This window comes from Magallana gigas, chromosome 4, assembly GCF_963853765.1.
Source record: "Magallana gigas chromosome 4, xbMagGiga1.1, whole genome shotgun sequence".
In the NCBI taxonomy this organism is placed as follows: Eukaryota; Metazoa; Mollusca; class Bivalvia; order Ostreida; family Ostreidae; genus Magallana; species Magallana gigas.
This window is the reverse complement of record NC_088856.1, coordinates 36353116-36367440: the sequence shown is the minus strand read 5'-3', so window position 1 is coordinate 36367440 and position 14325 is coordinate 36353116. Positions and strand designations below refer to the sequence as shown.

The 14325-nt window shown below is 31.1% G+C and overlaps 1 protein-coding gene across 1 annotated transcript; it reads right to left on the bottom strand.

The window, feature by feature from the left end:
- Nucleotides 1–9317: 9317 nt before the first annotated feature.
- On the bottom strand, nucleotides 9318–10666 carry LOC109617600 (adrenocorticotropic hormone receptor). The gene has a single exon (XM_034451414.2). The coding sequence runs from the start codon at nucleotides 10585–10587 to the stop codon at nucleotides 9517–9519; it is 1071 nt and encodes a 356-aa protein (XP_034307305.2). The 5' UTR covers nucleotides 10588–10666; the 3' UTR covers nucleotides 9318–9516.
- Between the last annotated feature and the right edge of the window lie 3659 nt (nucleotides 10667–14325).

Sequence of the window (14325 nt, the reverse complement as noted above, 5' to 3'; positions counted from 1 at the left end):
TCTTGAAAAATTCTTTAGTTTTTGTACATTTATGCGGTAACTGTATTTCATGTTTTTTTATTGAATTTTATTAACAAACAAAGCAGTATAAAATACAACTGCCAATAATACGACCCAAACTTTAATTGTTCAATGCAAAAATAAAAAAAATTGCAATAATTTCAACAACAAAAAACAAATCATTGTATTGATATCCGTGCAGGAAAAAAAACATACCATGCAAATGAAAAATTAAACAAAACAAAGAATAATTATAAACAAAATCAAATATTGCCAAGTTCGATACAACATATACATTTGTAGACGTCAGGACAAGCATTTTTCCCCTTTAATCTTATTAACGATTTTTTAGTCATTCAAAAATGTATTAGTAAAAATCTTAGTCTTTTATTTATTTCTATAATTACATCTAATACCACCTCCTAAAAAGCAGAAGGTTACTGTGTTTCATGAAATATACAAACTTAATGGTTTACAAGTGTAACAAAATAAAACAGTGTTCGTAACTAAGATTTATTAAAACCCGCATTTATAAACTAAACTTGTTGTTATAATCTAGTTTTCGGAAACTAAATTAGTTGTTACTAGTTAGAAACTAGTTGTCAGAAACCTAACTAGCTGTTAAAATCTAGTTGTCAGAAACTAAACTAGTTGTCAGAAACTTAACTATTTGTTACAATCTAGTTGTCAGAAACTAAACTAGTTGTTAGAATCTAATTGTCAGAAACTAAACTAGTTGTTAGAAACTAGTTGTCAGAAACGAAACTTGTTGTTAGAATCTAGTTGTCAGAAACTCAACTAGTTGTTAGAATTTAGTTGTCAGAAACTCAACTTAAAAGCACAACCTGAAAATTTGTTTTAAACCGTATAAACATTAATTTTGTAATTTTATTGATAGGCATATATATATATAACAGAAAGCCGAATCAAAACTCTACCGGTTTCATTATAATCTTCATTATAAACTCCTGAAGATTATAATGAAACCGGTAGAGTTTTGATTTGGCTTTCTGTTATTTTTTATTATTTAATACTTGTGTGAATTAACTTTACTCATTTTGGATTATATATATATATATATATATATATATATATATATATATATATATATATATATATATATATATATATATATATATATATATTCCTGTTAAATCGTATAATCGGACATTATAAATTTTATACATATTTTATAGTTGTACTTTGATTATCTATGCATGCACGAACAAGTAACGTTATTAATCATAACGGGATAAAAATATCGATAAGAAAAAGAATAAGTAAGGATTGACAGAATAACTGAGACATCCCGTCAATATCCCACCGAAAGTAAACACATTAAAAACTGTTAGTGTACAATCTTCAGAAACCTTACACTTATATGTGTAAAAGACTCCCGCAATAGTGAAAATTTGATAAAGCGCAAAAACAATAATAATTCCAGTAACCACTAAATTCATTCTCTTTCGTGTATGTCTAGTAATAGACGGGGAAGTTTGTATGGCCTTAATCTTCCAAACATGCAACAAAATCGTGACAGAACAGACTGAAAGTAGTGCAATGGTATAGGCGATACCATTAACTAACACCAGTGCATTGGTTCCATTGTTTACATGAATATAGAATATATAAGTTTTGATCACTCCGAAAAGGAAGCTTATAAGCCATACTACCAGAGAAAACAAAGCTATCAGTGCCACAGTTAAATGTCGTCGGCTTTGTAATGGATGCATTGTAAGTAGATATCTGACGCTGGACAGCAACAACACGTGACCGGAAGAACTCCAATAAAACATATAATAAAAGAACGACCTCATCAAGATAATCCATGTCTCTGTAAATTTTTCATTGTTTGTAACAATAATGAAGTTGAGATTAACAATTGACAAAACATCTGCCATTGCCAGGCATCCGATGGCAGTAAAGGTCGGTGTATGTAAGTTTAAATCGTGCACAATCTTAGCTATTGTAGCAAGATTCCCGACGAACCCAAAGGAAGCGATAATGAAACAAATGCACATAAAGGTATCTTCTATTGATTTATGCACATAAAAAAGATTATCCACATAGTATTGATGACCAGCCATATTTACATTTAATGGTGTATTGTTCTTTCCATTGTAAGAAATGTTGTATTCAGCATCTCCAACATGCTTTGACGTTAGATTAAAATTCAGCTCAGCCATTTGATAGAATTATCGAAGTGATACAGAAGAATGCATTGGTCATCAGAAAAAGAACCTGAAACGAGTTTGAATATTAGTCAAACTAATGACCCTTTAAGACATTGTAATATATCACGGAATGTATTGGTGAAATTTGGTATGAAAAAAATGTCTATCATAAAAAGATAAACTAAATCAAAGGACAAAAAACCAAAATAAACTAACTTAATAAATCGAAAAGAAACCTAATCTTTTATTTTTTATCAAGAAAAGAAGGATAAATTTACAGTGAGACCTACAACCACGAAATTTTATTATTGAATTTTTATACATACATGTACTGAGCTGTCTTAAGACTTTTAAAATGCCCATGACGTCAATATACTTTTTCTCATTAAAGACTAAGAAAACCAAAGGCATAAAAGCTACTCACTTTTCATTCTCTCTTCATATGCACTGAGAAAACCCCAAATTTGGTATGACTGTATATGTTTTGATACAGATAAAGTATACCATTGCCGCTGCTAATTGTTCTCCGATTGTAAAGGAAATCAATATAGAAAATGCTCAAATTGTTCACCTTAAGTGGTAAACCTTGAACTCAGCGGTCATCATAAGGAAGCTTTATCCGGTGTCGGAGTTTCTCCTACTTCTTCTACTAACACCAACTGTTATGTAGAAAGGTTTGAGACCCCCCCCCCCCAAACAAAAAAAAGATATTTATATATAGTCCATCAGTGGCTAATGTTTATGTACTTTAAGTTTCTAAGTGCAGTTAAGGATGTAACGGGTTTTAGTTTTGCTTTAGAATCATAATGGACATATTCTTATAGACATGGACATAATGGACATACACTTATAGGTGTATATATTCTATGCTTTATGAGGCAACGGATTGTCTGAATTAACTTTACTCATTTTGGATTATATGATCATGAAATAAGTGTTAAATCAAAATTCATATTCATGGTACCTTGTGAGTTGTGAGCATCTTTCTGATACAAAAAGCACTTTTTATGATCATGCATCGTATGTGTAAAAATTGTTCATATCACTGCTCGAGTGTGTAAGTGTTTAATCAAGTTACATGGATTAACCTTGTGATTAATGTTATACTAGTAAATAGAAAAAACATATTATCAAAACATTGAAGCAAACATTTGTACTAGTTAATATTTTGAAAATATCAAAAACATTTTGTGAAGTACGAACTACATTTGTTTTAAATGAATATTTGAACAGTTCGTCTTCGCTTAAAAAAGATAAAACAAAAGAAAAAAAATATTTTTTAACAATATTAACGACATATCATATGCCATATAAAGAGGTAATGCTTTATGTCGCTTGAAATTTATTTCATCATTTTATTATTTATAATCCATCAGTCATTTTTTGATATAATTTTTCTTTAACAAAAAATCAACAGTGTATCTGGTCATTTTTTTATGATTATTTAATCACGAGTTGTAATACTTCGACAAAAAGAACGACACAATGTTTTTAACTTACATACATTCTTCCAAAAAAGACATGTCATTGGTTTGTAACTACTTTGGTACACATTTTAAAAAGTAATGTTGACAGCTTACTTGTCGCAACACAGACAATATTGTTGGATGAACAATGTATTTCATAATTCATGCTGGGTCTAATAAAACAGAGGAAATAAACAAGAGCCAACTACTAGTATTTTGGAAATAATAAGTACAGGACAAGAACATGGTACATTTTAATATAACTCAAATTTTCTTGCAACATATGAAAAGTGAAATTGAATACAATAACGAAAAGCAAGTTCCACTCAAACAAAACTTAAATTACATTGTTATTACTGTGCAATATGCCAAGAGAAATAGAGAGAGAGAGAGAGAAAAAGAGAGAGAGAGAGAGAAGCATTTGGGTAAAAATGAAAGCGATGACTAAAGAGATGTGGGACACAATGTTGCTTGAATATCGATCAGAATACATGAGACCCTTGTTGGATTTTTTACGTAAAGTCTTCATCATCAATAGTTCTCGCATAATTTTCAAAATATACCCCAATGATTTTTTTCCATTCATGCTTATGGCAGGAAGAATGGATTCCTTGAGTGTTGTGTCCGAATCATTGAATTTTGCAGACATCTACCGCATGCTTGACAAGTATGTGTTGGTATTTGATGAAGTTTTGGCGACATTAAAAGACAAAATACCGATACATTTTACAGTCCCTGCGTAAATGGAATTATGAACCCCGTAACCTGAATGCTGATAATGGTGTACTTATACGAGATTCTTCAACGCCTCGCAGCAATCGGTCATTTGACATATTCGAAAGAGAAATCAAAAGAAAAGCCGGCTTACGGCGCAAAGCTGAGGTTAATAGAAAATTTATGCAGGAAACCAGCATTCATCACCGGTAACTCATCAGTTTCAGAACCTTTCTGTAAAATTTTTTTTTATTTTTTTTATCTCGAGAAGGGGAAATAATTTGTAAAATTTTTTAAAATATTGCATTTAATTTTATGTCATTTTATTTTAGCAAAATGGTCCCAATAGAGACATTTTAAAAGAGTCACTGGTCTTTGTTATAGCCAACACAAAATATTTATCCCAAAATATGCAAAATCTGTTCAACTACGAGAGTTTTCTTTTTATAAAAGAAACAACGCCTCAGCCTTTTAAATAAGGGACCTGGGGAAAGTTTATATCATTCTATTTCATTTTAATCAAAAATGATTTCAGTTGTTATGGTTGACGGTAAATGGATCTGAAAACATCATACTAGATTTGTCTCTTAAGGGTATAGAACTTTTTTTTTATTTCTCCATGATTGCATCTCATTGCTTAAAAATTGTAGACAAGACATGCTAACTTCACAACAATATTCTGATTGCGTTTATGGTTAGATTTTTATGGTAGCATATCTCTGCCCTTTGTCCGCAAGTTATTTTTCTATTAATTATGTCAACATGCAGGATACGTAGGTTGACATGCAAGATAGTTATGTCAACATGCAAAAACTATGTTGACATGCAAGAAAACTGCAGTCAAATAAGAGTTATAAGATACGCTACCTATTGATGTCAACATGCAACTTATTTATGTTAACATGCAACTTGTTTATGTCGACATGGAACTTCTTTATGTCAACATGCAACTTAGTTATGTTAACATGCAAAATAAATATGTTGACATGCAACATATTTAAGCCGACATGCAACTTAGTTATGTTGATAAACAACTTATAAGTTGCATGTCAACATATTTATCTCGCATGCAAACATAACTAAGTTGCATGTCAACATATTCATATCGCATGTCAACATAAGTAAGTTTCATGTCGACATAAATAAGTTGCATGTTAACATAAATAAGTTGCATGTCGACATAAAAAGGTAGCATCTAGCATCTTGGATGTAACAGGTGGGTGATATTTGAGATTTTTTGAGATTTTGTACAATTCTTATCTGATTGGAATTTTCTTGCATGTCAACATAATTATGTTGCATGTTGACATAATTATCTTGCATGTCAACATATATTTATCTTGCATGTCGACATATTTGATAGAAAAATAACTTGCACACAAGGGGCAGAGATATTCCACCATAGATTTTAAATTTTAGGATAACAGGGTACTTTTTTAACGAAAAAAAAATGAAGTTTGTAGTAAGATTTGCCCGTCTCATTAGGTCAGTGATATACCACTGATATCTCTTTATCCCAATAACCAGAGCATCCGAGTAGGTTATGAAGTAGGTAAATGTGTCAGACACTCCATCGACTTATGTCCTTGGGCCAATATATGAAGTGAAGGTATACGTTAAAATTGAAGAAGTGCTTTCTAATAACTGCCTTTTTTATCATAATTTATTTTAAAATTTATGCAAGGTAAGAACTAGCTGCAGGACTGTAGCTCCCGGTCTGAAAAAATTCGGATGGACGACCTGGGAGCTACAGTGCCTCCCATAGTAAAAAACTGCAATTTACGGCGCACAAAAAATTGCGCTAGTTTTGGACTGATTTACCTTATTTTCACATAAATTCTGTAAAAATAATTAGAACCATTAAATTCTTCAGCAAATTTAATACTGATAGCGTCACTTTACTTGCCTCAGACTTTCTCTTAAACATGATAACCGACCTCGGAAAATGAAGTGTGTTAATTTACATCGAGATCGAGAGTCGCCATTTTTAAATGTAAACAAACTTGCACCACTTTAATTTACAGAGCTGGGGATGTTGTTTAAAAGAATATCAGAGGCAAGTGAAGTGACAATATCTTTAGTAAAATGTCCAAGGAATTTTTTGGGATTAAATCTTTGTACAGAATGAGATCGTAAATGAGATTAATCAGTCTAAACCTAGCGCATTTTTTTGTGCGCCGTAAATTGCAGTTTTTTATTATGGGAGGCACTGTAGCTCCCAGGTCGTCCATCCGAATTTTTTCAGACCGGGAGCTACAGTCCTGCAGCTAGGTAAGAACAACAACTGTTGTCAGAAAACTTTCATTTTTGAATTAAAATAAAGAGAAATATTCTATACGATACATTTTTTCTCAACAACATATAATATATATATATATATATATATATATATATATATATATATATATATATATATATATATATATATATATATATATATATATATATATATTTGTTTGTTTTCTAATGTTTGAAAAATATATAATTTATATTGTTTGTTCTGATATGATATCATAAATCTTGGTATTAATTCAATCTTATCGAGTCAAAACAAACCTATTTGAATCACGTGCCATTTATCTGCAAACTTAAACTAGGTACATTTAAATATAGGTACATGTTTACATAATATCTGCGCATACAAACATGATATTGTCATGTTTTAAATTTTGAATTTACTGGGTGTAAATACAAAATTTACAACATGACAACTAGTTACAACATGACAATACACCGCGATTTCAATAAGGATAGATTTCGACAGAAAAGTAGACTAGATGAAATAAATTATATCTTGAGCCAATGATGTAAATATTTATTTAAGTGTTTTGGAAGCGGTATGTAAACTAAAATGCACATGTACCTAAGTTGTTATCCTAAAGACGATAAAACTAAAGAAACTATAGCATGACTGTTAGGTTTGTCACTGTTGTTCCTGATCAAATATTCTCTTTAATTTGTTTATGTTTGTGTTAAATACTACTTAGAACCATTTTAACAAGACCTTGGACTTTCAGAAGGGCATAGTTATCTACTCCTTACGTCAAAACAAGTTAAAGATGACGCGGTTTCAAGCGAAATATGCACCGATTGCAGAGACTTAGCTCAAAGGCCAGACAAATCTTGTTGATTTCAAAGAGTCATGGCTGAGTGGCTTGCAATGAAATGGACAGGCCTACGTCACATTGCTGTTTGACACAACTACCCAAAGTCGAAGCTATTGTTAAGGTGGCTCACTACACCGTGAAATATTTTCTCAAATCGGCAGAAAATTACTTGATTGTGATAGATATCATAATGGATAAAAAGTATTTAAGTCTAATAGGCAAAAATATGTGCAATTTTCAGTGAAAAATAACATTTTCAAAAATTTAATTCAGTTAACATGAACAGTAAAGATATCATGTTCCAATTTTCTGCTGATACATTGTATACTGACATAAATATTGTTGAGGACCTTATTAATTGAAATCTCACGAAATAAAAATTCAAAAAAACGGCAGATGAATTTAGATATTTTAGTGTAATAACATGTATGCAACTTTAGTTAGTAAGCTCTAATAATCATACATCTACTGATTTAGTGGTCAGGATCCTGACATGTATATGCATGAATTACAAAGCATTTGGCCAAAATAAAATAAAAACTACACTCTGCAGAGAAATCACATGTATGCTACATGTACATGTAGTAGTCATGTGGTATTTTGAACATCTTTAGACGTTTTTTCTCTTTCAAATCCACGCTGATGGATTAAAAAGAACATATAAAACACTAGTTTCTCGTAAATGTATGTCTCACCTGCAAGGTAAATAAAAAAAATCTCTCTACAATTTATGTTATATTTCAAAATAATAATTCTGAAGGGAAAAAAATAGTTTGGCTACAGGATATTTTGGAAAATGGCGTAAGGTTTTTTTTCAAAAATTATGTCGTAATTTTGTTTAATCTAAAACAAACGTACGTATTTCCCACAGAAATTATATTTAACGAGTAGTTTTCCCTTATAATTATTTTTCTTTCATCAGATTTTAATATCCTAATAGAGTTTACTTCAATTACTTTTGAATTAAAATGTGCTGGGAATACTTTTATTGCTATGAAATATGATATATTTCATGTCTGTTTATTTTATCTATACTGTAGGACATTCAACACATTTTATCAATACGTTCATTGTTCCAGAAGGAACATCTTTAGAAAATTTGAGATAAATTTCTCACATGATAGGTGTAGACATCATTATCTAAATTGGGTATAATCTCTCGAAGAAACGGTCTTTGATTTTTTTTTTGATTTTTTTTTACATATTTGAGTTTTGTGAAAACTTCACCACAGACGGGTGCTCAAAGGGGCATGGTCACGATTTTGGTCGAATTTTATTTTTCTGTTTTTATTATTTACAATGCTTTAGGAATGTATTTCTAGTGATCAAATGAAATTTGGGTGCCAGTCGATGAGTTTTAAGCAATATACAGGGCTCACAATTCTTTGTCTTGTAAACAAGGCCCGTGCCCTGTTTTAAATTTGTTTACATAGGTTCAATATACCAGTAAAATATCTTATTCAAGCTGATTTGTCTATATTCCTGTTTATTTTAAGCATAAATAAACAGTTCCTAACGATTAACATTCATTTTAGATCTAAAACTGGAATTTTTACTTCAACATTCAAAATGTAAACAAAAGCTTTGTTTACATAGCGATAAATTGTAAGCCCTTTAACTCGCTTATAACTCAACAAATGACACTAAAATTTTAGTTACTTATTGGATTTTAATGTTGACCTAAAAGAATTTTTGACCAAATCGTGACATACCCTTTTAATTGTCATCTTGGTAATAACATAAACAACTGTGACAATGTTCATAGCTTCATGAATTACACCGATCGTCGGGGCTGAGTTTTGAACAACAGTATGTAGATTTGTTCTACCGAGCAGACGGTTAAAAAAACATTACAGTTTTTCTTATAAATTATCATTTATTTTGACTCACTAACAGTAAAACTACAACATTACTAAATAATAAAATTTGAGATCGAATAAAATAAACATTTCATGATCCATTGATTTCATTCAATAAAGTATACATAAAAGCACTAAGTCTTTAAAATATCGACACCTGTGTACTACATGTATAAAATCATTTGTTCAATTCTGATCATTTACATACATATTGTTTACGGTTGGTTTCAGAAAAATGGTTTACCATTTTGATTAACCTTATAGGGCTACGCATATCTAATGTTGGAATTTCAGTTGACTCCGGGGCACTTAATTTCTTCTTCATTGTACAAGACCGAAAAAATGACAGAAAAAAGAATATGTACGGATTTAGAGAAAACGTCAAATATCCAGACAGAATCATACTTAAGTGAAAAAAGGTATACACTCCAACATATTTAGATTTAGAGCAATAGCCTTTGTAAATGTAAAGGGATTTTGCAATAGCAAAAATCTGAAACATCGCAAAAACAGTTATAATTGCTGTTACAACAAGATTCATTCTCGTTTGTATTCGTTTTGTAGCAGAGCGAGATGTTTGTATAGCTCTGATTTTCCAAACATGCAAAGCAAATGTAATAAAACAAACTAAAAGCAAAAAGATAATATAGGTGATGCTATTGATAAGCATCATGAAATGGCTTCCGGTTTGTTTATGGACATAGAAAAAATATGATTTGATGGCTCCGAACAGGACGCTTACAGGCCACACTGTCATAGAGCACAAAGACACTGCTTTTACCGTTAAACGTCGTCTGCTCTGTAAAGGATGGACTGTGATCAAATATCTCACGGACAACAGTAACAACACGTGACAGGCAGAGCTTAAGTATAATGTATCGCTTATAAACACGACGGTCAACTGTGTCCACAAGTTTTTGATTTTGATTACCCACACGACCAGAATTAAATGAACGGTGAGAACAATAAGTGCCAAGAAGTTTACAAACGCGAGGTGCCCGATTGCAGCAAACGTTGGTGTGTGTAATTTGGAATCGTACACGATTTTAACCATTGTTACGATATTCCCAGTGATGCCCAAGGCTGCTACAAGGATACAAACGGACAATAAAGAACTGTTTAGTGGCAATTTCTCTGTTTGTTGCTCCGGATCGTACTCGGGGAAAGTTGTATTTATTCCAGAGGTTGTATTGTTGATTCCAAGTAAAACAGTGCGGTTTTTATCATCATCATCTAAAGCGTTGCGATCTGAATTTGTGAAAGCCATTTATTTCCTTTAATGTTGACCCTTTTCTGTGATTTGGTGCTTTTGAATTTTTCCTGCGTCAGAATGAACAAGTCTGCTGTAAATATATTATAATAAAATGATAATTAACATGAGATTAATTTAATTAAGAAAGATAAGTGATTAAGGTACATTTGTGATATGGTTTAACCATCGCTGTCACATGTAACCCAAACTCAGGGAAACGTTAGTCTAAAATAAGGTTTTTTTGTTTTCTGGGTATCCTTTGTAATACAACTCGATTGTGGCAATTAATTAGTGACATAACAAGGATATTAATCAGGCCCCTACCAAGACTTTATTTGTTACATGTATGATACTATTAAATTTTATGTTTTTGATATGTCCTGATTTCAAGGTATGCAATTTATAATTATTAATTTTGCTAAATTTAAATTATAATGCAAAGAAAGAGTAATATAGGAACATATCTTAACAGTTTTTTTTATGATTATTTTCCTCGATTTTTTAAAAATTTCTTTAAGTCAAGAAAAAACTAATTTCAATTCATTTGCCTTAAGGTAACTCCCGTACCTATAAAATCATGGGTTCAAAGTTAAAAACTTAACTCTTTTTTAACTTATTGGACTTGAATTTCATCAAAAAATAAATAAAATATATATGTATCCATATTATTTAAGATGTAAGGGAATAAAAACCAAAGGCTGAAATTATCATCTGAAAATCACACTTTTTTTGTTTAAAAATTAAATATAATTGGATGGAAACTTGTTTGTCTATTTAATTTTTATTGCTTACTATGCCAGAAAACTAAAATTAATTAAAAAAAAGAAAAAATTGTTTACTTTAGAAAAAATATAGCATTTAGATATATCACTTAGAGAAAAGTAGAAAAGAGTTATTTCCCTTTGTCATTTTTGAATTATGTCGAATACAAGGATGAAAAACGCTTATTAAATATCTCCAAGTAAACAATGATTTGAGTTTTTGATGTGCACCTATGATAACATAGAAATTACAAATCTACTTGCAAGAATTTTAATGAATTCATGGTTTATGTAAAATGTATGACGTCACAGGAGGGTGGATTTACTTTAAGTTAACATATTTTATTCCATCTATAAAATTTTACATCAATTTATCACTACTTTAAAATCTATAGATCTGGTATAATTAATTTGTTCTAATTTTGAAATGAATTACATGTACATGTATCTGAAGATAGCGTTTTGTTAGACTAGTGCAAAAAGGTCGAAATATTATTTCCTGATATGTTTGGGAACTTTTTCTTTCTGATTATTATATTAAATTTATATAGACTAAGAGATTGCATTTCATGCAATGGTTCACTTCGATAAAATTTGAGCAAGAAAAAGGCTATTTAGCTGTTAGTTATCCTACTTGACAAAAACTACTTTCGATTGCAAAATCCAATTGTAAGTTATATATACTGGAAGTCGTTTAGACAGATCTAGACTTTTTATGATGTCATGAATTGAAAACAATAACATATTTAGTTATTAAGGCAAACGTAAATTCGTTAAAATAGCTACTCATTTTGCAAATGAACATCTTACCTCTATTTACATTCACAGTCTAAAAAAAAAAAACTGTTATGATATTTAGATGTTCGTGAAATTTATACTGAAGGAAAACAATGACGCATATTGCCGGAGATTACATGTATGTGGTACGATTACCAAGTTATACATGGTACTTTGTACTTTGTGGGTAACATTGTTTTGTCAGGAAGGATGTCGACGTAAGAAGGAAAAACCGATGTAACTTGAAGAAGCATGTTCTTGTTCTTATAGCGAGCAATAATTAGGGCGCAAAAGAAAAAATCGGTCACATGATAATAATAAATGGTGACATAATGTCATGTCCAGACTTTCCGCTTTAAATTCTTGTCTGTGTTAAAACGATTTCTTCTCCTGACCAACCAGTCTAACTTTTATTCAGAAAGTCACGTTCGGTCTTATTCCTATATGGAGAGATGGATATGGATAGCTAAAATTCTGAAATTCTTATTCCCACCTAGCTAAAATTGTGATTTTCACACCTGAGTGAGCATTGAGTATAGTCTGTTTTAGGTGTTAACTACCTGTATAGACAAGTTAACAAGTTATATGTAATGAAATATAGTTATATATTCATGACAACATTGATTTACAGTGTTATAAAAATTTCGTAAGAATTATCATTTATTGAAAGGTTTTATATTTATAAATCAAAAATAAAATTTGAAAAAAAAATAAAACAAAATTAGATTTAAAATAAAATAAATTTGATAGGCATGGTAAGCAATTGCTTAAATAAACAATACACAGCAGAGGTTGACGGCTTAATAAGATCATCATTATTTTGTTTCACTTATAATTGAGATAATTTATTAGTTAATATTTATAAATATGAATCTTCAATCAAACTGATGCTTGATGTAAATGCAATATTAAATTTCATTAAATGCTCATTCCTTGGTTCAAAGTGTTCTGTTCGATGTTTTAAAGAAAATTGACATAATGTTTGTATCTTCAAAACATAATGGTATAAAGTAAGTACTTTTTTATGATCATCTTCTTAAGTATGGCAAACGCGCTAGTACGGTTGGATTTTCTAGACAATGGAAGAGGAGGCTTTTTCCTTCTACATGCTGGCCTCAAGTATTCCATTCGGAACAAGTACAACAACAGAACCTACTGGAGATGTGTCGACAGGCAGTGCCCAGCCACACTGACAACATGCAACAACATCGTGGTAGCCTTTGGAAGACCGCATAGCCATGAAGAGGACTACATTGGACTGGCGGCAGAGTCCTTCACCAGTGGCGTGAAGAAGAGGTGCAGAGAGGAAGCAACACCCATCCCTACCATCTACGATGAAGAAATAGGAGGACTGCGTAATTTTGAGTGTGACGACTCGGTGGAGGACATAATAAGGAACATTCCTACTTTCCAGGCCTGCAAGTCCTCACTCTACAGGAACCGGTCCACCACAACCCCAAAGTTACCAACATCCCAGGAAGACATCAACCTCGAGGGACCGTGGACCTGTACTTCGGCTGGTGATCGTTTTCTTTGTTGTGCGTCCAAAGAAGAAGAAGTACAGGCAACTTGACAGCCGTATCCGACATCTGAAGGACCGACTCCAACAGGGCACCATCCAGCTGATGGAGTATGCGGATGCAGCTTCTCGTCTCCTTCATCTGGAGTGATGTGTCGAGTGAAATGTGTGTAATGTTATGTTAAACATTTTCGTCTGGAGTGATGTTAACAGATGTTCAAGTGAAATATAAGATCAGTGGCATATGTAATGATTGCATTTATCTGCTATGTATACAAGTGTATGATTGATGTGCATGATGAAATCATATTTTAAAGTGCATGTATTTATTAAAGTACTTAAGTAATTATGTAAAACTTGCAAAAATATATCAAAATATGTTAAAATGCTATACACAGCTTGTTGTTGACTATGACTGTACTTAAAATAAAATTTATTGCAACTATGTCTGTTTTCCTTCTTATCACTCAAAAGAATGAATATTGGGTAATTTTGAATAAAATTTATCTATGTAAGATCAATCAATAGAACAACCCCTTTTTAATTATTAAAATTTACTTCTATTACAGGTATTCAATTTTTTTTATATATAATCTTTAAAAAAAAAATCCTGATATTTTTTGTTATTTAAAGATTTACCTAAGGTCAAAACTAGAACAGACTATAATTCACCTGTAATTAATTTCCTTTGTTCTT